The sequence below is a fragment of the Ambystoma mexicanum genome, chromosome 8, assembly GCF_040938575.1.
Source record: "Ambystoma mexicanum isolate Mex_15411 chromosome 8, UKY_AmexF1_1, whole genome shotgun sequence".
Lineage (NCBI taxonomy): Eukaryota > Metazoa > Chordata > Amphibia > Caudata > Ambystomatidae > Ambystoma > Ambystoma mexicanum.
Window position 1 is genome coordinate 59691557 of NC_090929.1, and position 27635 is coordinate 59719191.

At 45.7% G+C, this 27635-nt stretch overlaps 1 protein-coding gene across 1 annotated transcript in view; it reads left to right on the top strand.

Annotated features, from left to right (window-relative positions):
* LAMC3 (laminin subunit gamma 3) overlaps window positions 1-27635 on the top strand; it is a 1037231-nt gene that overhangs the window by 661439 nt on the left and 348157 nt on the right. The window contains exons 16-17 of the mRNA XM_069609277.1: window positions 6738-6880; window positions 26726-26904. Of these exons, the coding sequence (XP_069465378.1) occupies window positions 6738-6880; window positions 26726-26904 (322 nt within the window). The remainder of the gene's footprint in view (window positions 1-6737; window positions 6881-26725; window positions 26905-27635) is intronic.

Consider the following 27635-nt stretch of genomic DNA (forward strand, 5'->3'; position numbering starts at 1 on the left):
TGCCTGTGCATTTAAAGCACTGCTTTGCTGCAGAACGCAATGCTGGCAAAAATGCATGTTCTCCAACGACTAAGGATCATTTCCCAGTGGATCCCTGCATTCCCAGTGCTGAAAGTGATCATCTCCATTCGATCCCAGCATTCCCAGCGTTGGGAAGTGAATATCTCCAGTGGATCCTAGCATTTCCAGTGCTGGGAAATGAACATCTCCAGTGGATTCCAGCATTCCCAGTGCTAGGAAGTGAACATCTCCAGTGGATCCTAGCATTTCCAGTCATCACCAGTGGATCCCAACATTCCCAGTGCTGAAAGTGATCATCTCCATTAGATCCCAGCATTCCCAGCGCTGGGAAGTGAACATCTCCAGTGGAACCTAACATTTCCAGTGCTGGGAAATGAACATCTCCAGTGGATTCCAGCATTCCCAGTGCTGGGAAGTGAACATCTCCAGTGGATCCTAGCATTCCCAGTGCTGAAAGTGATCATCTCCATTGGATCCCAGCATTCCCAGTGCTGGGAAATGAACATCTCCAGTGGATCCTAGCATTCCCAGTGCTGGGAAGTGAACATCTCCAGTGGATTCCAGCATTCCCAGTGCTGGGATGTGAATATCTCCAGTGGATCATAGAATTCCCAGTGCTGGGAAGTGAACATCTCCAGTGGATTCCAGCATTCCCAGTGCTGGGATGTGAACATCTCCAGTGGATTCTAGCATTTCCAGTGCTGGGATGTGATCATCTCCAGTGGATCCCAGCATTCCCAGTGCTGGAAGGTGAACATCACTAGTGGATCCCAGCGTTCCCAGTCATATAAAGTGGATCCCAGCATTCCCGTCATCTGCAGTGGATCCCAGCATTCCTAGGGCTGGGAAGAGAACATCTCCGGTGGATCCCAGCATGCCCAGTCATCTGAAGTGGATCCCAGCATTCCCAGTCATCTCCAGTGGATCCCAGAATTCTGAGTCATCTCCAGTGGATCCCAGCATTCCTAGGGCTGGGAAGTGAACATCTCTGGTGGATCCCAGCATGCCCAGTCATCTGAAGTGGATCCCAGCATTCCCAGTCATCTCCAGTGGATCCCAGCATTCCCAGTCATCTCCATTGGATCCCAGCATTCCGAGTCATCTCCAGTGGATCCCAGCATTCCTAGGGCTGGGAAGTGAACATCTCTGGTGGATCCCAGCATGCCCAGTCATCTGAAGTGGATCCCAGCATTCCCAGTCATCTCCAGTGGATCCCAGCATTCCCAGTCATCTCCAGTGGATCCCAGCATTCCGAGGGCTGGGAAGTGAACATCTCATTTAAATACTAATAGCAGGAATAATGTACAATGTCAGAACAAATGGCCTTGGATCCCACTTGGGGGTCACTTTGAGGGTCACCTGCCTTGCAGGTGTCTCGCAAGGGGAGGGGTACTAGGTCTCTCCACCCCCAGAGCAGGCACATCTACCAAATGCTTCATTGTAGGCACTATATGGCAGTGCTGGCTTTGAGGCCCACTGGGAGAAGCCTTGCTGCAAGGTCAGGGTATTAACACTCTTGCCTCGCCACATTCTCAAGATAGTGCCACTCTTGCCTCGCCACATTCTCAAGATAGTGCCACTCTTGCCTCGCCACATTCTCAAGATAGTGCCACTCTTGCCTCGCCACATTCTCAATATAGTGCCACTCTTGCCTCGCCACATTCTCAAGATAGTGCCACTCTTGCCCTGCCACATTCTCAAGGTAGTGTCACTCTTGCCGGGCTGAAACCTCTAGCTAGTGCCCCTCTTGCCTTGCTGTGTTCTCAAGGTCGTGCCACTCTTGCCTTGCCACGTTCTCAAGATAGTGCCACTCTTGCCCTGCCACATTCTCAAGGTAGTGCCACTCTTGCCGGGCTGAAACCTCTAGCTAGTGCCCCTCTTGCCTTGCTGTGTTCTCAAGGTCGTGCCACTCTTGCCTTGCCACGTTCTCAAGATAGTGCCACTCTTGCCCTGCCACATTCTCAAGGTAGTGCCACTCTTGCCGGGCTGAAACCTCTAGCTAGTGCCCCTCTTGCCTTGCTGTGTTCTCAAGGTCGTGCCACTCTTGCCTTGCCACGTTCTCAAGGTAGTGCCACTCTTGCCGGGCTGAAACCTCTAGCTAGTGCCCCTCTTGCCTTGCTGTGTTCTCAAGGTCGTGCCACTCTTGCCTTGCCACGTTCTCAAGATAGTGCCACTCTTGCTTTGCCGTCTTCTCAAGGTAGTGCCACTCTTGCCTAGCTGCAACCACTAGCTAGTGCCACTCTTGCCTTGCTGCAACCTTTAGCTAGTGCCATTCTTGTCTTGCTGCATTCTCAAGATAGTGCCACACTTGCCTTGCAGCAACCTCTAGCTAGTGCCACTCTTGCCTTGCTGTAACCTCTAGCTAGTGCCACTCTTATCTTGCCACATTCTCAAGATAGTGCCACACTTGCCTTGCAGCAACCTCTAGCTAGTGCCACTCTTGCCTTGCTGTAACCTCTAGCTAGTGCCACTCTTATCTTGCCACATTCTCAAGATAGTGCTACTCTTGCTTTGCCACGTTCTCAAGGTAGTGCTTATCTTGCCTTGCCACGTTCTCAAACTAGTGCCACTCTTGTCTTGCTGTCTTCTCAAGGTAGTGCCACACTTGCCTTTCTGCAAGCTCTGGGTAGTGCCGCTCTTGCCTTGCTGCGTTATCACGCTAGTGCCATTCTTGTCTTGATGTGTTCTCAAGCTAGTGCCACTCTTGCCTTGCTGCATGCTCTAGGTAGTGCCACGCTTGTCTTGCCGCAAGCTCTAGGTAGTGCCACTCTTGCCTTGCTGCATGCTCTAGGTAGTGCCACTCTTGTCTTGCCGCAAGCTCTAGGTAGTGCCACTCTTGCCTTGCTGCATGCTCTAGGTAGTGCCACTCTTGCCTTGCTGCATGCTCTAGGTAGTGCCACTCTTGCTTTGCTGCAACCTCTAGCTAGTGCCACTCTTGTCGTGCTGCAACCTCTAGCTAGTGCCAATCTTGCCTTGCCACAATCTCTAGGTAGGTCCACTCTTGTGTAGAGGAGTAGCAAAGTACCCCCACTCCAACTACCCCGCCTACATTACCTGAAACGTATGATTCAAAGTATGTGACGTATACTGAACAGTTAAGCCAGCAAAGAGAAGAGCGTGGGCTCTGTGCAGTACCCATAAGAATACCTATACCTAAGAGAATATGGGAGGTAAAGTACCCATTGAGGAAACCATACCTGCATACAAGACAATATGATGGCCATTTGAACGAGATTCCTGAAGAAGCAAAGAAACTAAATGACAAGATGAATGGTGACGTCATACAAAGTTGAACCGACACCCATATAGAAAGATGACCAGACCAGAGAGGCAGACGATTTATAAAGAAGAAGAAGGTACCAAGGATAACTGACATCTTGGGATCAAGATGAAGAGACTTATGCCACAGACCTGATGAAGATACTTAGTTAGTTTAAATGTGTACAGATGCAAGGAAACGCAAGCAACACAGCAATCATGAAGCTAGCCACATGCTTATCACTAGTTACACTGCGGCACGCGCCAACATATACATATATACCTCTATCGACATATGGACTAAGAAACAATGGATGTTTCCACTACACATATAAGCAGTACTGAACAAAGCAAGAAGGCCTCATTTCAGTGTCGCAGTTAAGAAAAGCAATTCCATTAAACAGAATAAAAGTTCAGCTAAGGAGTTCACTTGAGCCAAGAAAGCCAAGTTCTTATCAAATTGGAATTGGCTGACTATGGATACAATTAACGTGAAAGAACAGAAGCTCCTGTTCAGAGAGGTGAAGCAAAAACAAAAGACGTCAGAAGACTATTGAAAATACAATCAAATACACGAAAAGGCTCAATTTCAAGGTGTCCAGTCACGTGATAGAAGGAAGTTGGACGAATGAGATGATCACACCTACGCACGGAAGCCGGCTAGTACCCATACTCCTTAAATATTCTCAGAGAACAGTACAAGCTCTAGGCCAACTTCAAAGCACTAATTGACACTGGACCATTGAGGTGATGATGGATGATATTTTAATTGGTGGGCAGCTGGTGCTGAGACAAGCTCACCCGCACCTGGTTGTTCAGTCTGCATGCTGCTAGACGTAGGTGGAAATGTACTGACGGGGGTTAGAGGCCAACTAATTGTAGGGGACCACACAGTTGGGGGGTCCTAGAGTCTGTGTAGCCAATGGGACGTCATACATTTAGTGACGTTCGTAGTGGCCCTTTTTAGGGGAGGGCTTAGTTGCCCCACCTGATGTTAACTATCCAATTACCTCTCTCTCTATCTCTATACAGATGTAGCACCTATGTTTAGTTATTCACTTTGAACCAATCCCACCTCCCTTTAGGTTTTTGTTAGTTTGCCACGTAGGATGATATTGGAAATGACGCAGGTCAAAACGTCGATGATGACCAGTTATGGGTACAAGAACCCAATGTTTTTATGAAGTAAGCAGAGTCAGAGTATCGAGCGATTGCTGATGTTCGTTGTACTCCTCGTTTTAGATACTTTACATTAAAACAGAAAAACTTTGCCAAACTATTTGTGTCGTCTTGTTTATTGATGTATAAATATAATCTGCATCCCCATCCATCTCCTGGGTATTGCTACTCATCTTAAAGGGCTGTTTGGGAACATCCAGATCATTTTCCTTGCCGCAAGCTCTAGGTAGTGCTAATCTTGCCTTGCTGTGTTCTCAAGATAGTGCTACTCATGTCTTGCTGTGTTCTCAAGGTAGTGCCTCTCTTGCCTTGCTGTGTTCTGAAGGTAGAGGCACTCTTGTCTTGCTGCAAGGTGAAGGTAGAGCTACTCTTGCCTTGCTGTGTGCTCAGGGTAGTGCCTCTGTTTCTTTGTCACAAGGTCAAGGTAGTGCCCACTCCTGCCTTGCCACGTTCTCAAAGAAGTGTCACTCTTGCCTTGACATGTTCTCAAGGTACTGCAACTCTTGACTTGCTGCACGGTCAAGATAGTGCCACTCTTGTCTTGTTGCATGCTCAATGTAGTGCCACTCTTGCCTTGTTGCATCCTCAAGGTAATGCCACTCTTGCCTTGCTGTGTTCTCAAGGTGGTGCCACTCCAGTCTTGCTGCATGCTCAAGCTAGTGCCACTCTTGTCTTACTGTGTTCTCAAGATAGTGCTACTCTTCCTTTACTGTGTTCGCTAGGTAGTGCCACTCTTGCCTTGCCGCAAGCTCAATATAGTGCCACTCCTGTCTTGCAGTGTTCTCAAGGTAGTGCCATTCTTGCCTTGCTGCATGCTGTAGCTAGTGCCACTCTTGTCTTGCTGTGTTCTCAAGATAGTGCTACTCTTGCTTTGCCGTTTTCTCTAGGTAGTTCCACTCTTGCCTTGCTGTGTTCTCAAGATAATACCTCTCATGTCTTGCTGTATTCTCAAGTTAGTGCCACTCTTGCCTTGCTGTTTTCTCAAGGTAGTGCCATTCCTGTCTTGCTGCATGCTCTAGCTAGTGCCACTCTTGTCTTGCTGTGTTCTCAAGGTAGTGACACTCTTGCCTTGCTGCATGCTCAAGGTAGTGCCATTCTTCTCTTGCTGTGTTCTCAAGGTAGTGCCTCTCTTGCCTTGCTGTGTTCTGAAGGTAGAGGCACTCTTGTCTTGCTGCAAGGTGAAGGTAGAGCTACTCTTGCCTTGCTGTGTGCTCAGGGTAGTGCCTCTGTTTCTTTGCCACAAGCTCAAGGTAGTGCCCACTCCTGCCTTGCCACGTTCTCAAAGAAGTGTCACTCTTGCCTTGACATGTTCTCAAGGTACTGCAACTCTTGACTTGCTGCATGGCCAAGATAGTGCCATTCTTGTCTTGTTGCATGCTCAATGTAGTGCCACTCTTGCCTTGTTGCATCCTCAAGGTAATGCCACTCTTGCCTTGCTGTGTTCTCAAGGTAGTGCCACTCCAGTCTTGCTGCATGCTCAAGCTAGTGCCACTCTTGTCTTACTGTGTTCTCAAGATAGTGCTACTCTTCCTTTACTGTGTTCGCTAGGTAGTGCCACTCTTGCCTTGCCGCAAGCTCAATATAGTGCCACTCCTGTCTTGCTGTGTTCTCAAGATAGTGCCACTCTTGCTGGTGTAAGCCCAGGATAGTGCCACTCTTGCCTTGCTGTGTTCTCAAGGTAGTGCCACTCTTGCCTTGCGGAAGCTCAAGGTAGTGTCACTCCTGTCTTGCTGTGTTCTCAAGATAGTGCCACTCTTCCCTTGCTGCAAGCAGTAGGTAGTGCCACACCTGCCTTGCTGTGTTCTCAAGATAGTGCCACTCTTGCTGGTGTAAGCCCAAGATAGTGCCATTCCTGTCTTGCTGAGTTCTCAAGGTAGTGCCACTCTTGCCTTGTGCAAGCTGAAGGTAGTGCCACTCCTGTCTTGCTGTGTTCTCAAGGTAGTGCCACTCTTGCTGGTGTAAGCCCAAGGTAGTGCCACTCCTGTCTTGCTGTGTTCTCAAGGTAGTGCCACTCCTGTCTTGCTGTGTTCTCAAGGTAGTGCCACTCTTGCTGGTGTAAGCCCAAGGTAGTGCCACTCCTGTCTTGCTGTGTTCTCAAGGTAGTGCCACTCCTTTCTTGCTGTGTTCTCAAGGTAGTGTCACTCTTGCTGGTGTAAGCACAAGGTAGTGCTACTCTTTCTTTGCTGCAAACTCTAGGGAGTGTCAGTCTTTCATTCTAGCAACTCATGCTGAAGGCCTCTTCCAAACCTCATGCTAACAATCTCTTTCATTCCTTCCAGTTGTAATTGCCATCCAGTGGGGTCGCAGAGCGCCCAGTGCCACCCGATTACCGGACAGTGTGTTTGCCACCTGGGTGTGGAGGGGGTGTCCTGCCACCGCTGTCACGACGGATACTTTGGATTCTCCAGCAGGGGATGTCGATGTACGTACAAACTCTTTTCATTTTGTTGCATTCGAGGGCACTAGGCACCTGCAGCATTGAGGTAGTCAGTGCTTTAAGTGGGCTGGGGCCAGCTGGGGCTGGGCCCTGACAGTCTCCAAAAGGCGGGGCTGAGCCGGGACCCTTCCGGGGCCCCCAGTCCCACCACACCATTGCAGGACACAATATCCCGCCACGGCCGCAGCTGCAGCCGCAGAGATGTTCCCGCCATTTACGAGTCAGGCAAGCGGCCAGAAGTGCCAGTCACTGCATCGCTCAGGCAACGCTGTGGCTGGCAGGCACTTCTGTCAGTCACTGTTACTTCCTCTGAGGAAATTACTGTCCTTTTGTTCACCCTCCCCAGGTCACTGAGGCGTCTTTGACCCTCTGCGAACCTGCAGAATCCGTGCCATATTTCTGAGTTTATAAAAGATGGCTTGAAAGTTACACAGTTCAAGTCATCTTTTATAAAGCTTTGCCAACGAAGAAAGGCGCCTCGGGCTTTGTCCATCGTCAAAGCTTTATAATATATGGCTTGAATTGTGTACTTTTCAAGCCATCTTTTATAAACGAAGAAATATTTCCATGGTTAAAAAAGATGACTTGCAAAGTACACAAACCATAGTAAGGTATGCATACACATATATAAAATATAAATGCTTACATACATTTATTTATTTGTTTGCATGCTTTACTATAGTTTGTGTAGTTTTCAGGCTACGCCCATCATGCAAGCCACGCCCCCAAATGAGAGCGCCCCCCCTCAATTTCGTACCCCACTTAAAGCCCTGGGTATTGTAGCCCACCAGGCTTGAAACATTTCGAGTTTACTTCCCAGAATGCACCAGGACGGGGAGCAAGATAGCAGCCCTGTTTCCATCCGGCTGCTGGGCTCTGGGCTGACCCTGGATAGGTGAGTTCAGGTCCTGATGGCAGTCAGTGGCACCTGTCCACCAATGACCACACATCGGCATCCTCTGAGCCATGCCACTACTCCATGGCACGGATCGGATACCCCAAGAACTCGCTGAGCAGGTGCCCAGACTCTCAGCAGTGCCTGAACTCGGACCTAACCCAGCCCAGAAGTTGGCAGCTCCTAGTACAATGAGTGCTGGCTACACCAACAGACCTGGCTCTCTCTATGAAGAGGGCAAGACTTTGCCGCAAAGCCACCAAAAGAGACAGAAAGACCAACACCTATTGTTTGAAAGACAGACCCACTGGCTTTGCCGAGGCTTGTTACTGTAGATTTGCAAACCTGAAGAACATTCCTGATGCTGCCGCTGCATGACGTCTGCCAGAGTGATACGCTCCCTCTGTGCCCTGCAGCTTTATCTGTGTTAATGTCTCTGGCCAGCCCCCATAAGGCATGCTCTCGTTGGCATACACAGGATTCTAGGTGTGGTGTAGACACTGATGCTTTCCATATATATGGATATATATATATGTGTATTTCCAGAGGACATAATACAAAGGGTTGGGCAGAGAGAGTTGAGTGGGTGGCTAGTTTTAGGAGGAAAAAATATGGCCACCCTAACTTTCAATTTTTCAACTATAGTGCACTATATATAAGCACGTACCATTGTCGTCTTCTTCAGAAATATCACAAACTGTTTTAACACAAGCAGCATTGTCAAATGTCATGTAAGCAATTATTACCTGCTGGGCCATCCTGGTTGGGTTTGGACTGTCCAATGAGTTACTTAGCAGCCCTTTTGCCACAGAAACTTTTTTAAGACGAAAAAAACACATTTTGAGAAATTGTGTTGCTCTATTATGCGGATTGCACCCTAATGATGATAATACATTGTGAAAGAAATGCGTGCATTGCCTCGTAGAGGCATCATGAAACATGACATGAAGTAGACTATGCTCTGTGCCCTGATGACTAGGGGCTACGGCGTCTTAGAAATAAATAAATACATAAATAAATAAATAAATAAATAAATAAATAAAACTAAATAAATAAATAAACAAATAAAAATATACACGAGTATTTGAGGCCTCTAATCCTAGAATTTACCACTGGCAAGTAGCTGTCCAAAAAGAAGTTCAGGAATTCCTCTGGGGGTACCGTGGATAACTTACAGACTGAGGACAAACCAGGGGCGGATTAAGCAACAGCAACCTGCCCCGGTGAAATGGCAGATGGGGTACACATCTATATATAGGAAGGAACTCCTAATCAGTATGTGTGAGACATAATAAAGCTTATGCACTCAGAATATACTGTTCGCCTAAGATCACAAGGCTGCATTCACGTTCCAGTGCTGAAAACTTACTTTCCTGCCCCTGGCTGCAACACAACAACCCTGGATGTCCTGTTTGCACAAGATCTCGAGATTCATTGTGACGAATCCCTTCAACCCCAGTACTGACTGCTGCGATGATAGTTTTCTACACCCACGACGGGAACATAAGAGCGCAGAAAATATTGTTTGCCAAAGATCACAAAACTACTCAGCACTGAATCCCTTCACCTCCTTGTGCTAATTTATTTTCCTTTCCACCCCATGCTAAATAGAAGAAGGGTTTCAATCTTGATTGTTTGTTTATTAGCTAGGTATTCTGCTGTCTGGTTGCCAGCACCGAGAATGACTTGCCTCCCGCTCTTGTTTGTGTAAATTGAGGAACTGTAAGAGTACAGCGCCTGAAAGTGTAGCCATTTAAGGGGATAGTGCTTGGTTATAGGTCGCTTTGTGTGTCAAGATGAAGAGCTTGACGCAATTCTAGAGTCAACAGGCAACCATTGCAATCTTCTCATCAGCGAGGAGCTACGATGCCGTCTCGGGGTGACCGTTAACATTCGGTTTTTTTTTTTCTAAAGAGATTTAAGGGTCCAGCAAGGTATGTTGAGAAATACCGGCATGTAAGGAATTACAATAATCCAGTTTGGCACAGATAATATCACGAGCGATGGAGGTGCAGCGATCCTCCGAAAGGAGGAGCCCAAGATGTCCAGGTTAGAGGGTAGTTCATGGATCATACCACATTAGTAGCTTGTGGTTCCAAAGATGGGGTTGAATCTGAAATATTTGCTAGGAGCCTCACTTTCTATTGGGGAGTGCTACTAAGGCCTGATTTGGGATCACAGATAACCCTTAATGGTTTTCAAGAGTTAAGATGGGGAAGTACTCCGGTTTTGTCCTGGTTGATCTAACTCCGATTCTCCCTCATGCACACTTCAACTTGTCTAAGGGGGGTCTAGACTAGGGCTGTGCCGAATAGCATCTTAAGTATTCGGCCGAATACCAAATAGTTTGTCAACTATTCGGCCGAAACCGAATCTGAAGCAGAATAGTTGCTTTATTTCTTTATTGCTTTATTTCATAAATCATGTACCAAACTAGACAAGCAGTTAGTTGGCATTATGGTCGCTCGCCAAGACGAACATGATAAGCAGATCCTGTGCATAATTTTGAAAGGTGGCGCATAGGTTTAAGGATAAATCATGGAGGGGTTTAAATACATGTTGAAAAAGAGGGGGGGCTCCAACCCTGACACACAGCTCTTTGTCCACTCATCCTCAGATATAAAATGTCCTACTTTCTCCCTGGAAGTAGGCAATCCAGCTGGAAACCCCGGAACCACTGCCACATCACTCAAACGTTGAAGCATAACTGGGCGGCCAAGACTGTCGAACACAACACATATTTCAAGTAGCATCTGCAGGCCAAAAATATCAAGTAGCTTCTTGATGACATTGAAGAGGCAGTGGTGGATTCAGCTTTTGGTGACAGGGGTGCATATGGCTTCTGGGTGGAGGGCCCCAGGAATCTAAAGGATTCAAAGGGTCAATCACAGCTGGGGAAAATTTTCAAGTGAGCGGCTTAAATATTTCCCCAAATTAGCGCGAGCAGCCAAACATAGCAAAGGAGCCCAAATGATTAAAGGGAATTCAGGGGAGAGGGGATTTCCCCAGAATTTCTTTTTTTAAATAATGTATTGAAATGGTGTATTTAGCAGCACACGTTTTGAGAAAATGGGGTAAAAACATAATACATTTTCAATGGCTTCTCTAGGGCAACACATGAAAAAATCCAGGCAATGCCATATCACCAACTGTACACAGGAGCATTTTAGAACATTTAGGCTGTGGCCAAAATCAATCAGTGATGGTCACCATAAATCACCTACATGACACCACAGTCATAATCTATCTATGCCAGTGATGGTCTCCATAAATCACCTACATGACGCCACAGTCATAATCTATCTATGCCAGTGATGGTCTCCATAAATCACCTACATAACGCCACAGTCATAATCTATCTAGCCAGTGATGGTCACCGTAAATCACCTACATGACGCCACAGTCATAATCTATCTATGCCAGTGATGGTCACCATAAATCACCTACATGACGCCACAGTCATAATCTATCTATGCGAGTGATGGTCACCATAAATCACCTACATGACGCCACAGTCATTATCTATCTATGCCAGTGATGGTCACCATAAATCACCTACATGACGCCACTGTCATTATCTATCTATGCCAGTGATGGTCTCCATAAATCACCTACATGACGCCACAGTCGTTATCTATCTATGCCAGTGATGGTCACCATAAATCACCTACATGACGCCACAGTCATAATCTATGCCAGTGATGGTCACCATAAATCACCTACATGACGCCACAGTCATAATCTTTCTATGCCAGTGATGGTCACCATAAATCACCTACATGACGCCACAGTAATAATCTATCTATGCCAGTGATGGTCACCATAAATCACCTACGTGATGCCACAGTCATGATCTATTTATGCCAGTGATGGTCTCCATAAATCACCTACATGATGCCACAGTCATAATATATCTGTGCCAGTAAAAATGGCCACTGTAAATCACTTGCATGAGATTGCAGACACAATCCCTCTGTGCTAGTAATGGTCGTGTTAAATCACTGTCACTGTGAGGAATTCAACCATCCGGCGGGGGAGGGAGGCACTCTCACCTGGGCTTTTTTGAAATTTTATATGAAACTGTATGATGGTAGATCAACCTCGGAAATGTGTGGTGTGGGGTAAAATATAGCCTCTGAATAACAGAAATAAAGAGGCCAAAGTGATTTGCGGTGTCCCATTGAAGTCTAAAGCCAGCATAGAAATGTTGATGTTGGACATGAGGCCTATTGAACTAAAGACAGGCCCAAATCTCAAATGAAGGAGACATGCTGGAAAGTTCAAAAGTGCAGAGATATGCACCGTGCATTTCAGCAAGGAAAGGGAAAGACATGTGGCTGAAAATGCTGTTTTACTAAATCCATGGAGAGCTGCATTTCTTACTTAAAGAGACAGACAGCAGCGTGTACATTATCTTGAATGTAATGCCAGATTGTGCTCCAGAAATCGCAGGTGAAGCCAAGCTTATTGCAATTATAAGAAATAAAAGAACCTCCTTTTCCTTATCCCTAATGACAGTATGCAAAGAGAAGTGTCCACTTGGATTTAAGGTGAACATGGTGTTCTCATATAAGGGCCCTGTGTATGGACACTCCAGAAGTGATACTCATGTCTTTTGCAACTGTGAGATTAAAGAAATACATTACATGTGGATATAAGGCCAGGATGCCTTATAAAATGCTTCATGTAACTGTAATGTGTGTGAGTTTAAAAGCCATTTCTTGCCGAATTGTACATGCAGCTGGGCATTTCTACTGAAATAAAACTTTAACCTCAATGACCATTCCTCTGCTTGCCATGGAGAGGGAGGACTGGTTGTCAACTATCAATCAGGTCCATTGCTTAAAAATACAAACAACTACACTTCCATTGATGGAAACCACAGTGGAAATAGATAAAGCCCTGGCTGTTTTTCAGCGGAAATGACTTTGAGCCAGCAACTGGCTGGTCACATGTTTAAGGATAAATGAAACTCAGAGGGACAAAGGTAGGGTTTAGAGTGAGCGAGGCATGTGCATCTGGGGTCTAATTAATAGAAAAATACATTGTATTGCATAAAGAGGGCTGCGTATATACCACAACGCTCATTCCAGACTTTTATTAAAGGTGGCAGTAATCCCAGTTGAACCATGCCATGTTTTTTGTGTGATAAACATCACAGTAGTTATTAAGGAACAATTTATTTGGGCCTTCCCATCATTCCGAGAGATTTGAAAGTTGGTGTGGGGGTGAAGGAAATAATTAACATGGTAACTATGAAGTGTCATATTTTCCACTAATGCGGCTCCTGAGTAAATGAAGAAAGACTGTATCTCTGCATAGGAAAGGTGTGCCGACTTCAGATTAGCATCATCTGACTTGCCTTATAATGTAGTTCTTAAACATATATCCATACATGTAAAGATTTGAAAAATCAGGGTACTTGCCATGTTGACAGATTTTCAGAGTTTAAACATGTCAAACCCACATACCAGTTTGGGATGACAAATATTTCTCCTCCCCCAGTTTTCCTAACTCTAACTCCTCAACTCCTTGTCCTATTAGCACACAGGTGGGAGGAGGGTGGAGAAATCCAACCAATCCCTTTCGCGGGAATCGTGACATATTTGTGATGTCATTTGCTCTATGGGTAGACCATTTTGCATCAGAACTAGGCGTGTTCAGTATTCTAGGAGGTAACCTGCTGCTGAACCCTTGTGAGAAGCACCCAAGCAGAGAGGCCCCAAATCTTGCATTGGAGACTGGGACCAGGAGACATAGAAGCTGACTGGGACCCCTTGGAGGAGCCAGAGGGGACTATCCTTGCCTGACACCCTTGCTCACTTAGAGGTCCCCTGCTATTCCCTGATGCCCACTACAAAGCCCCTCCTGTAAGTAAAACTATACCAATGCCATAGTTTGTGTAGGCCCTGCATTTCTCAAGTATTGTTCCAGTTATTTCCCCATAGCAAAATACCCTGTTTGTCTGTGTAGATCCTTAGCATATTTAATTAAAGTAAATCAATTAATGTCCCTATAGAAATCACAGAATGTGTTTGGTTAGCATTCGAAACTAACAAGCTCCTCTCAGTGTGTTTCGAGCCGGTATAGGCATAAAGATTTGATTGACTATTTGTAAGAAAACTCCTGACTTCGGTAAAGAAAGGGGGTCCTGAATCCAAAAGAATTAATCCCCAAAACCCCGTGTCTGAGTGAATGTGCAGGGTGAAATCAAAATTCCCCATTGATCCCCTTCATTTTAAATCAGAAGTGTGAAGCCTTGAATTTCCTTTGCACGTGTGGTGGGAAAAACAAAATTGCCCCTTTGTTCCCATTGTGCGGTGTGGCAAAATGATTTTTCGAACAGTTTTTCTTTCCTTCATAATGCACCTGTAGTAATAAGTGCACAACGATGTTCCCCCTTGAATCCCTTTTTCCAAAGAGTGCATTTTTTATCACAACCCAAAACTTTTTCATTGTTTTCCTACACTCTGCCACTGACCTTCAATTCAGAGAGGTCAAGTTTAACTGATGTTTGGAAAGTGGGGGTTGCTGGGAGAAAAAGTATTATAGCCAAATCAGCAATCAGTGTGTGCATTGAATTCTTCTTTTTCTGTATTGGTGGGTGATTTGAAAAGAAAGCTGTGGGAAATTGTGACTGCATATCTTAGTATTATCTCTGTGTTGGTGCCATCATGGAAGTCATTTTTGTTCTTGTGTTGCCAGAGCATTGGTGACTGATGTTAGTCTGTTTGTCAAATTTGGTTTAAGTAAATAAATAAATATGTATTCTTACTACTCACCGGCCTGGTTCCTAGTCCATTGTGGCACCGGGTATGTGTTGGGTTTGGGTGCGAGATGGGTTGGAGGCCTTACCAAATTGAACCATAACAAAATAATAGTGCTTTGTTGTGTGCACCTTGATTTGGGGGAAAGGAACTCCCTGAGTTGAGTGTGACCATGTAATACACCGCAACAGTGGGGCTAATCCACACACATATTCCTATGCTCACCGCACGATAAACAGATAGACATGTGTACTTTCGGTGGACACAATCTACAGGCGCAGACCTCCCTGTCACATTTAGTTGGAATGTGATACCCAGGAGTACATCAAGGCATCTCAAAAGGGGGAGGGCAAAACCTTCCCCCGGCCATGGCCAACTTAATCTTGCTAAGCAGAGTGCTATGTGAGATAGGTAGTGTGATGTCTGGACATCTACTTCAACAGCTATAAATATTTTAGACGTTCCCATACTATAAAGCAGGAGTGCACACACATAGCATTCCTTCTCTGAGGTTCTTTTTCCTACCTCTTTCATGTGTTGATACCACATGTTATTCCCCAAATGTGCTGTGCTATCTAAGTAGTCATTGAAATCATGATCATCCTCCCTTGCACTTCTCTTAAGTCTACTTCTTGCATCATGAGCTCTTATAATCATCTCATGAAGTATATCAGCATAGTTCCTTCTTGCTGGAAGAATCATAGGGACATTTGTCAGTGAAATCGATGTTTCTTCATGAACTACTGGTGTAGGAACAATCACATAGGGCCTTGGCTGTCATACAACTGCTATATCTGTACCTTCCTTCTGCATATGAAGATATATAGGAACTACTGCTCTCTTTGGACAGCGTAATAAACTGTATGTATTGTGAGAAACATATATATATTATATACCAATACATCCAACTCCAGAAACAGTGGCTTCTTGCACGTCGCTGTGATCTCTCATTGTTTGTCACATCATTATTATTGCTATCAATATTTTCCATCTTGCCTGTGATTTACTTTTAAGGAAGGAAAAACTAATTTTAATCAGGCAAACCCATGAATTATTCTGGCAGGTTTTGAATCTGTTCCACCAGTTCCATAAGCAGCTGGCTGATTGCATGACGATTGATAGGATTCCGAATGAACACAAAAGTGTTATCCTTACACCAAATTACTTAAGGATGAGCTTCAAGCAAGTAGTAAAAGATCAAGGCCAGTAAATTATGAATGTTGTCAGGTGATAGAATCATTCATTCATTCATTCATTCATTCATTCAAAGAGAAGTTAAGGTAGTAGATGAATCTGCTCGATGATCTTATGTATCAGCCAATGTATTGCAGGTTAATTCCTGGGATCCCTCAATAATACATGAGTACTGGTCTGTCATCCAACAAGATAAGGATGCTCCTGAAGCAGAAAATAAAGGATCATGCCAAGTAATCTGTGGGCATCTTCATCTCATAGGACCATCTGCACTTTCCGTACAGAACTCAGGTAGCTGGAGGAAACAGGTGAATGTCACAAGTTCTCCCAACAAGTGCAGGATATGCACGAAGAATGAAGAGGAAAACATCAAAAATAATCCGATGAGTCTTGCCATTAGACACCACCATGGGTGCTTCCAAAGAGAAATTCGGTGAGAAAGGAGTCGGGAAACTGCTCTGTTTTCCAGTCGTCGAAACGAAATTTGAGATTTGGCATTTTTCTTCTTCAGGATCTTAATGCCTCACAGTCCAAGGTTAACAAACTCCTGTGACTCAAGAACAATAACTTTTTCACTCCTTGCTTACCAGCTACAAAGAGTGTCTCCGCAAAACCACAGTTCAATGTACTCTTTATCTGTCTACTTGACGGACTGTGCATCCTTCTTCCTCATCATCGATCTGGTCTGCACGTACTGAACTTCTTCTTCGTGGCTTGCTTCCGAATGTGGTCGGTGTGCGGTGGTCTCTCCAACGTAGACTTTTACGTCCCCCAGGTGTATCCATGTGCATCTCCCTTGTACCTTCACTACTGATGGAGTAACGTTCTCCACTATGAAAGGGCTGTTAAATCTGGGCTCGTGCCATTTTCGCAAAAAATTCCTAATCAAAATTGTGTCACCTGGGAATAGTCTAGGTATAGGTAGTTCTTGAACTTTGGTTGCTGTATGGTCTTCATCTGTGTTCTGAGACCGGCACAACGTCCATTTGACTTTGTCTGAAATTAATGAGATACTTGCGGTCATATATGTTAAATACGCACGTAACTTATTTCCTAACAATTCTGCTGTTGTCTGAGCATCACTTCTAGTCCTCGATGGAGGAGTGAGAGGCGTTCTCATTCACCTCCCCGTAACTAGTTCATGGGGTGTGAGGTGATGGTCAGAACATGGTTGGTTCCTCAATGCATATAATTCAAGAGGCATACAATGCGGCCATCCCTTTTTCAATGTTAAATTTAGTTTGGCGATCCTCTCTTTAAGCAGACCATTGAGTCTCTCTCATATCCCGTTCGCTTGTAGCTGATAAAGCAGAAGAAATGTATGCTTAATACTCAATAGTAAATGTATTTGCTCAAAGACCTCATTCAAAAAATGTGTGCCATTATCTGATCTGAACACCTCACATATTCCCCATCTAGGAAATACTTCTTGGACTAAAAACTTTGCAGCACAAGTGGCGTCAGAGTGTGGTGTGTGCATGGACTGGCCTTGATCCACCTTGAGAAGGGGCACACCAACACTATCATATACCTTTATCCATTACAGACCTGCAGCATATCAGCATAATCAATATGTAAATGCTGAAAAGGACCATTTGGTCAAGGAATAACTCCTCTGACTGTTTGCAGTGTGTGCACAGCAATAAACATTTGATATACAATGCAATTTACTACTTAAAAAGCAACGTGTTCCAACTGGTTTGGTACTAACTGGTCCTCCAAAATGGTTTCTCCGAGGCATTCTCTAGTGACATGCGGAGGGTAGTGTAGCTGTTCCAAAGCCACCCTTAATAAGGCTACAGGCATCACTGGTTTACCAGTGTTTTCCTGTTGCCACAGTGCCTCGGAAGGGGATAAAGAACACCCCACCGTGTCCACAGATCATTCTCATCCTGTGGGGCTCCACCTTGAACATCCATCAATTGTGTTTTTGACAAATGGTTAAATCTTTCATTCACAATCATCATCGCCACTATTCGTTCTTTCACATCAGGCGTGTCAAAGCTCATTATATCAGGTGAATATGCAACACTTTTTGCATCTTCATCTGTGGCTTGGTTTCCACATGAAATAAAATCTTCTCTCTTAGTGTTCGCTGTGCACTTAACTACTGCGATGGCTACTGGAAGTTGTAGTGCTTTAATAAGTCTGTCTAATAAGGCGCCTTGCTGCATTGGAGTGCCATCCGCTTGGAGGTAGACCCTCCTTTTCCAATGTGCTAGCCATGTGTGTATGGTTGACATCACGTAGGCAGAGTCACTGTACTTCGTTACTTTCTGGTCTGCGTGTTTCTCAAGCGCGACAATCAGCACCAATAATTCTGCAACCTGTGCTGAAAAGTGAAACAGTAGTCATACACTTGTCATTACTTCAAATTCCCCATTAGCCCTAGGTTTTACCACAGTGGAACCTGAATATCTTTGTCTATCAGTTTGATCAATCTTCGAGGAACCATCAATAAAGAGAATTCCCCCCACTGCTAGAGCATTTTCCTTCACCCTCGGGATCTCATCATAAAATTCCTCATAATTTGAGCAGTCATGTACCTACTCGCCCTCTGCCAGTGGTTCAGCTACAAATGTGGCAGGGTTCACTGTTTTACATCTGACTATTGACTGCTGGACTTGAAATAACCACATCATAAGCAGATGCTCTTTGAGATGTCAGTGTACCTTTAGGTTTTGCCAAAACAGCAAATAAGGCATGTTCAACAAATAACGTCATGGAACACCCCATTACTATACTGGTAGATTTCTCAATAGCGAATGCGGCGGCTCCCAATGATTATTCGCACAGAAAGTGACCCCTCATTACTGGATCCAAAATTGCACTGTAACATGCTACAGGTTTTTAACCCAACATAGTTCTCTGCGTGAGCACTGCTGTCATGACTATTCCATTTGTGTGCAAAAATAAAAAGAAATCCACCGAATAATTGGGAATCCCTAAAACTGGAGCTATGCAAATTGCCTTTTTTAACTCATCAAACCCTTCCTCCATTTGCTCAGTCCATACAATCTTTCCCTGATTCTGCTGTGTCTTTTTCAGGGCTTGCAACAATGACCTTGTGTAAGAATTATAATCAAATACCCATGCTCTGACATAATTGTGCAGTCCTAAAAACAGTTGCATTTACTTTATCGTGTGTGGTGTTGCTGTTTACAAAATTGCCTGAGCCCGTTCAGGTGTAACTTTCTTTCCCTCATGCAAGATTAACTGTCCTACGTACAACCCCTCTTCTTGGCCATATTGCAATTTCTCTTCGTCCACTTTATATTCCTTCTATGCTAGTATAATCATTAGCTGAACTGAGTCACATCTGCACTCTTCTTCTGATTTGCTGCAGACCAGAATATCATCTACATATTTCAACACAACACTTGGCAAATCAATATTTCTTAAATCCATCTGCAGGATTCTATTGAAAATCAATGGAGACTCACAATACCCTTGGGGCAACCTTGTGCTTTTCAACTTAATCTGACGAAACGTAAATGACGTCAGATCCTGAGAATCTTTATGCAACAGGATTCAGAAAAAGGCATTTTTCAAGTCAATCACTGTGAAACATCGTGCCTCAACAGGGATACTATATAGGATTGTCGCTGGGTTGGGAACTAGAGGAAACTCGGCTTCTATAATCTGGTTAATCAGCCTCATATCTTGAATTAAACACCACAGCCCCCCCTTAAATTTTTTGATAGGGTGCACGGTGGTATTGCAAGGTCATTCTGACATCACTAAAATTCCCTGATCCATCATGGCGGATATTGCCTTAAAAATACCTTTGCCTGCCTCTCGAGACATGGGATACTGCCTTGCTCGAGGTAAAATTAATCCTGGCTTTTGCTTAATCTTAACTTCTCCAACCCCCCCCCCCCTTAATAGGCCTACATCATTTGGGCCCGTAGTCCATAAAGAAACTGGCACTTTAGCCATATCTTCATCAAAAAACGCAGGACGCTGTCGTACTATCATCATTTACTGTGGAACCTTGCGTTTTTCTGCCCTAACCCAATATATAATGCTCATCTCAAATACTACCACTTCATCTGACAGATCATCTTTAATTATGTCCTCATCAGTGACGTCAATCATTCTGTAACCCTCCCTAATAGCAATCACTGTGCTCCATTATCTGCCTTTATCATCAAATCTATGAGCAGGGCCAATTCTTCTCGCACTACAGCTGCTTGCATCTCTAAGGGAACAACCCATCCCCCCTCTTCATCCATGGGAATCTCTGGCCAAAAGAGAAATTCATCAGGTATTCTCATAGTCTTACCCACGATACCAGGTAGCCATGCTAACAAAATGTATACCCCATAGTGAGATACTTCTGGTTCTAATGGCACTCCCCGTTTAGCTTTTTGTCCTGTAAATGCCATAATAAGTTCGCCAATGTTTAAATAATGTATTCCTGGCATTGAACACACTATGCCTTCATCAGTGAAAGAAATCATCATGTTTAGTTTCGTCATTAAATCTCAGCCCAGTATATTAACTGGCGTGTGTTGTGAATACAACAATGGACCATACATATCACTTTCTCCTATAGAGACTGGCAATTTTTCAGTAAAAGGAACTATTTCTACTTGTAGCTCCTGAGAATCCTTGAGCATTCATGGCATTACCCGATAATAAAAATGTTCCCTCTCGTATACACGAGCGAGTTGCACCCGTATCTACTAAAAAAGAAAAGGATGTGCCTCCTATAGTGCGTCAACCCTCAGTTCCTCTTGAGGATTGGGAGGCAAAGATAGTACTGAACACGCCAAGTCACCCAGTGCGCTGTCCTATTGTGGGTACATACTTATTCCTGAACTGTTGGAAGGATTTGGTTGATTTGAAACGTGAAGTTTGAGCCGCCGGCTCTTTTAGAGGTGGATCTGGGCACCATGAGGCAAAGAGTGTTGGAGGATTTAGTGATTCTAGTATTTGGCTTCAAAGTGAGTATGTTGGTGAGATATGGGGGGGGCTAGGTGGTTTAGGGCTTTGAAGGTAAGGCAAAGAATTTGTAAGTCAATTTTTTGTTGAACGGAGAGCCATTTGCAAGAGATTCTGATGGTGTAGATGTGCTCTCTCCTAGGAATGTTTAGTGCTGCTCTCAGCGCGTTATTTTGGAGAACCTGGAGTTTATTGATTATACCTTGGTTGGCACTTAGGTAAAGGCTATTGCAATAGTCAAGCTTGGATTGTATAAGAGCCCTAGCCAGGGTGAGGCAGCTGTTAGTGGATAAAAAAGGTCTGCAGGCTCTAATTAGTTTCCCAGTGTAGGCGGTCATTGAGGCGGTCATGTTGACTTGTTTAGAAAAGTTGGTATTGGTGTCAAGATAGAAGCCTAAGGTTTTCACATGTTTAACGACGGGGATGGTGTTACCATCGATGATGATGTTGGTGTAGTCAGTGCTGAGTTTCTGTAAGTTGTTGGGTGATCCGACTAGGAGGAGCTTCGTCTGCTCATCATTCAGGCAGAGGCTGTGTGTGGCCATCCATGCCTGAATGATGGAGAAGATTTTGTTAATCCTGGTGACGTCAACATTGTAATTGCCAGAGATGGTGAGGAGTATCTGGGTGTCATCCGCGTACCTGTATCCCGTACCGCTGTATCTGCATAGGTGTGTGCTGTGACTGCCCTTGTGGTGGATTCAATTGTGCTTGCTGAGGTTGAAAAGCCTGTTGTATTCTCAGCACTTGTGCTTGATACAATGTCTGATCTTGGGCGAACCCGTCCCTACTTTGTGAGCTATATGCAGGTGGAAAGGCGGTCCCCCACTTGAGAACTGCCCATTCTGTACAAACCCTTGGCTCACACATGTTTGCACTATGTGCCCTGTCATTCCACATGTCCAGTATACAGGAGGGAGTCTTCTGATTTGCCCTCCCTGCACGCCTTGATTATCATTCTGCATAGTTTGAAACCCACCTTGGTTACTCTGATAATTCCCTTGATTATTCTGAAAGCCTCCTCTTCCGCTGAAACTTCCCCAACTTCTTGGTACAAATCCGCTCCCTGCTTGATCAAACTGCTGTTGATTATTCACCTGCGGCATGCCTGTTACTTGTTTTGATCCTGGCCCTTCTCCACTAGTTAACATTGCCCCTTCTATAGCATACCAAAGTATGTACTACCTTCTGTATGTACTACTTCTTCTGTACCAACGTAGCCTCCTCCCTTCTTTGCCTCGTGACTGAGCTCCCTCAAATCGATCGCCTTTCCCTTTATTTCTCTATTCAATTTTTGTCCTCATCTCCTGATAAGTTTTCTCAATTCTGTCTCCAATAGCTCCTATATCAAAATGATCTTCTAATTCTACCCTAGTGGGTCCTGGCATTGGATCTTGTGTTGGGAAGAACTACTCTATGTCCTCCCATGCCACTACTGGATTAGGTTCCATTAATTATTTCTCTATGCTATCAATGTTGCATGCTCTTTGCTTTCTCTTGTGTCCCATTTCCTCATCAAACTTGTTTTGTTTTTTTGCTTCCTCCCTAACCCTTTCCTCTTCTTGTCTTTTCACCTCTCTTCTCTCATTTGCTTTACGCACTTCTTCATCTCTGCATCTTTGCATTCTTTTATCTCTTAATTTATGTTCTTCCTCCTCTTCTCTTTTCTAACCTATCTCGTTCTTCGGTTGCCTTTTGTCTGTTGTCATACTTTCTTTTCTCTTCTGCTCTCTCCTGCATTCTCAACTGTTCATCTTGATTCAGTTGTTCCTGTCTTTGTCTACTCTTTCTTTTAACCTCGTTGTCTTTCAATCGTTTCTCGCGTTCTCTGTCTTTTTTTTCTTGTTCGCCCTGATCTTCCTTTTGCCTTATTTCCTCAATGCTTTTCCCGTCAAGTTTGAGCAAAATCTCATCTCCCGTCCATTCGTTCTGTATGAGCGCTACCTCATCAGCTTTGTCTTTTTCTCCTTTCCATCTTTTTATTTCTTTCTATATATCTAGAGACATACGTGGTCTTTCACATCTCTCCTTGTCCTGTGGGACTTTAGGGATCACATCTCTTTCCGGAGTCTTTTCGGGACTTCCATCGCTGCTACATGCAGGTGACTTATGTGTCGGGTTGCTATACCCTGTCGCTGCCTTAATCTCTTGTAAAGCTTAAATTAAGCTAAAACTTCAAGGGAGGCCTGCCTTTAATCAGTAACCACAGAGAGCTCAATTAACCAGAGAAATCCTTTGATCCACAGCAGGCAGGAAGATGGGTGGGACTTAGTAGTACATGTGTTCACACCTTTACCTTTCCTGTTGCAAAGCACTCTGGTTATAACCTCATGCATACAGGAGATTGTTGGTGGGGATGCAGGATTGGTTCTTTAAGGTAAGCTTAGCCTACACCAATCACTGGCACCCATTTGGCTTTAAAAGAGGGTTGAGTCCCTCTTTTGGCAGATCATATGAAGACTTCACAAGGAGTAACAAGAAGAACTCATTTGGACCCTTGCTGAGGGTGCAGTCTGCCTTACAGCTTTCACCAGTGAAGGAAGGCCAGGATTTCTAAGAGGGAAGCAAGATCCCCTCCAAAACATCTCCCAGGGAACAGAGGGAGATACCAAATCCAGAGGACATTTAGCAGCTCCAGAACCCAGCCAGCACACAGTGTGCCCTGCTAGGCTCTGCAAGCAAGCTTCCTAGGGGTGGAAATGCCAGAGACTCTCTGAACCAAGCCAAGGACAAGGCCATTGCCTGCCACACTCTCTTCAGTTTTGGACCCTCTGCCTTAAAGGACAACACAAGCCCAGTGAAGAAGCTAGGGAGGAGTGCATCGACAAGAATATACCAACGTCCACTTTAAAGGACATATACCAGCCAGTGGAGCCCCTCGAGCTGCAACCGACTCCTCCACTAACTGATGTCACGCCGCAGTCGCTAATGTCATCCATGATGCCTCGATCAGTGCTTCAGACCTGCCAACCAGCAGTGAGACAATGAGTCCTGACCGTGAGCTGCCATGTAGACCAGCCTGCGGCTGTCCACCCGGCCTCGCTCGCTGAACTGCCTGCCTCCTGATACCCTCAGCTGTCTCCCATCTTGAACACTGTCACAGAAGCTGCAAAGCGCCCTGAAACTGACTCGACCCTGTCGAGCACCAAGAACTTCTACAAGCACAAAGTTCATTGTGGTTCTGTCCCCCTGGTCCTTCTCCGAAGGCCCCTAGTGACATTTTACAACCCATTGTCTGAACCAAGTATCCTTGAACTATTATGATTAATTACTTTATCGACTACCCTCTTGTCAGTATCCAGAGTGCATCCCCTTTCCTTCTTGAAACTGTCTGCCCTCTGCATTCCTTTAAAGGGCGGGTTGTATTTTGTAGTGTGCTAGAACTGTCTGTTGTGATAATAATAAAGTAGATATTTTTATACAACCTTGTCTGCACAGTCCTTTTTATCACTGGGTAATAAGTGTATTTTCGCTGTGTTGCAACTAACGAACGTTCTACCACCTTGCGGAGATAAGCCTGCCGTTCGATCCACGTTACCAAAATCGGGCACCAAAATCGGGCAAGGAGGTTTATAGTTTGCTTGTGTTTCCAATCCGCTCAGATCCCTTCTGGTGTACTACAGGTGTGAGGCTGATTGATGGTTGAGAAACCGATGTTCATCCCTGGACCACTGGTGCCTCGGAAGTTTATTTGTCACACTCTTACCAGAGGACTATCAAGAAAAAAGGATAGTCTGTTCCTTTGACCCTCTCCTCAGCCCATGGGAGGCCCTCTGTCACAAGCCCACGGCCCTTGAGCATAATGTTATTTTGGATGTCTGCCATGGCTCAGCCTCCATGATCTTTTGCCAGTGGTTCTCCCCAGGTGGTGGGACCGAGATTCCACTCCACCTGGGAATTAGGAAAGACCTTTCCAGGAGATTTAGCTGATCCTGGTGGAATGTGGCGGAGAATAGTGGCCCTGCTCTCACCCGCCCCCTCTCCACTTGAGTGTCCTTACTGGGTCTTCTTCCTCTTGACTATGCCTAGGCTATCCACCCTGCTTCCTGGGGTGGCAGCAGCATCCCCCACACGTAGACACTCCCATAGAACGATGCTGTCTTTAGGGGGCGATCTCTCCTTCACCTCTCATCCTCAGTGGATCTGGCTTGTTCACCCTTCTCTACTGGTTCACCCTCTTCTTCTCTCTCCTGATAGTATCCTTTGCCTCCTCTTCCAACCCATGCGCTCCCGCTGGATGGTCGTCCTTCTCCTCAATGTATGTCTCACCAGCAGTGATTCCCTTCTTCTCTAATCCTTCTCTCCTGCCCAATATCTCACTTTCCCACTTTCCAGATGGTACCATTCACTTCCTTCTCCAAGGTGGTACGGCTCTTTCTCTGTGCCAAGGCAATCTCTCCCTCTGTCCCTTCAACTACTTAGAGCGTGAACCACTCTCTCACTACTGCCTGTCTTACCCGCCTACTCTCTCTCTAGCCAGATGACTTCCTCCTTACTACCTTGGACTTCTCTTAACCCGCCACACACTGGAGTGCCATTCTTTCAGCAGTCTGCCATCTCTATCTGCTTGCTTACACACTCCAGGGTCTGAGTCTCCCAAGGACAGCGGCCCACCTCCTGGCCGCTCTCCCAGGGAATGAAAACCGCTGGCTGGGCTTGCTGCCTTTCAAAGTCCCTCATCACTTTGGGTGGTGCTTTGGGACATTGGTTACACCTAGGTTGTGGAGGATGGGCTCCTCTCTGGTTGGGCCACGTGCTTCATGTCAGGTGGTCAGACCAGCCACCATTTTAGATGTTAAACTTGGGCTAGATGTGTGTAGTCGCCTCCCTTCCTCTGTGTGACTCTCCTGAGGTACTCGGCTTTCCAGTTTGTACTTAATGAATTAGGAAATGTTCTGGCAAGTTTAGGAAAGGGTTGGGTATATTTGTTACTAATGCAGAGGATTTTCCGTGTACAAAATGCAACATTGTCCTCCCTTGCATCTTATCGGAGAGGGAAAACAGTGCTGGCTTATGCTGACATGTGCATGAGGGATGTGTATTCTTCAGTTTTCTGTTTATGTGTGCCTAACTCCATGCACTGTATTTGCAGGTACCCACAAATGCTGCAGGGCCCACAAATCTTCATTTTAGATTCCCCCAACACTGTTGCAGGAAAGATAAAAGTATTAAACCCATTGCCCGGGGTTAGGAAATGTTGCAACTTTATTCGTTTTAGAATAATGAGCTGATTACTCCTCAGTGCTGGCTTGCTCCAGCTGGAGGAAGTGGTCCTGCTCTCTTCGACCTAGACAGTGTCCATGTCCTGGTCGCGCCTGTCTTCCTGGGCTCCTGGAGTCTGTAGTGGGGGCCCCTGGGCCCTAATCCCCTGTCCACCACCTTCTATGGGTTGACGCATCAAGTAAAGCCAGACCAATTTATCAAGTAACGAATCCTGAACCAGAAGCAGTTCTGGAAGAAGGACGCCCACTACATTATGAACCAGGAACAGGGTGCTCTGCTGCAGCCATCCTGGAACTCCCAGACCTCTCCTGGGGTGACCAGCATCTTGGCATTCGGTTCACACCTGGGGACTCGTCTAAGAAAGAGTGTCTCCTCTATTCATCTGATTTTCTAAACCATATAATAAAGGAACGGTTGTGGCCAGGTTTAAGCCCAAACCAGCTTGTAACATCTTCCTTGGCCTCTGATTGGTTCTGTGTCCTAATGTCTGTGTAGGCTTTTGCTCTGTATGGATTGGAAGTCTGGGAGTGTGGGGAAACTGCTGACACAAGTAAAGCTCCTCCAATGCATGCCTGTCAGGGCAGTGGCAGGCCACTTCCTAGAGTTAGTGGTAAATCTGTTAACAATGGTGAGTACAACTGGTGGCCCATGTTCTGGAATGAATAGCCCTTTTCTAGAGTTGGTAGCCATTTTCAAGAAGGGGTGAATGAATCTGTGCCGGTTCCATGCCTGAGCACAGAGGTGATGTAACTGGCAGAGCCTCTGATTCATCTTAACTCCTTGCCTGTCCATCTCTCGTCACAGCCTGTAATTGCTCCCCGCTGGGCTCCATCACCCACCAGTGCCATGGGAATGGCACGTGCGCCTGCAGACGGGGCTTCGTGGGCTACAAGTGTGACCAGTGCGAGCAGAACTTCTTCTACAGCCCAGACGCAGCGGACTGCGATCAGTGCCCCCTGTGTTACACGCTGCTGAAGGAGCAGGTACGGGGGTCCCTTGGCCAGTAGAGGGCGCGCGAGGGCATTCCTGCTGAAGCTAGGCCTTCAAAACTCTTCTAAACCCCGGGGACCCCTAAACACCAATCAATGATTCCCTGCTCTGCTGGAGTGTGTGGACCCCTCTCCTGGGTCTTTATTGTACCCCGCAAATTCCACACACAAATGTTACAGGCCCCAACCCCTCCCTCCCGGTGTGAAGCTCGGAATTACTGCCTTCTTCACTCTGCTTCCCTTTGCGTGTAATCATTCGTATGTTGTGTGGTGCTGTGCATGGCGCAGGAGTGTGTGAGGTGTGTTGGTGCTGCAGTCACAGGTCATTAACCCGCACGAGTGGCCCTCGCATCGCAGACCTTAGATGCGCGGAGAAAGCGCTTCGGGGTTCAAAGCTTCAGCCTTCAAGTCGCTCCCACATCTCAGGAGAGAGCGCTTCAGTCCCTGAGTTACTGCAGTGCCTTAGACTGCGTCCCATTACCCAGAGTGTGTCTCCTTGAGACATGTGATCACATGGCAATGAGTACACCCGAGCTGCTCCCCAATGGCCTCTTTGCCGCACTCTCACAGTAGTGTCCCTGCCACACTCACTGCGTGCCTCCAGGTCCCTTTACGTGCTTCTTTCGTGCTGCCTCATTGCCACATTGTAACTTTCTCTGTTGCCTCCTTGCCACATTTCTGAGAGTGGTCTCCTGCCCATGCTTGCTGAATCCATGGTCTACGTC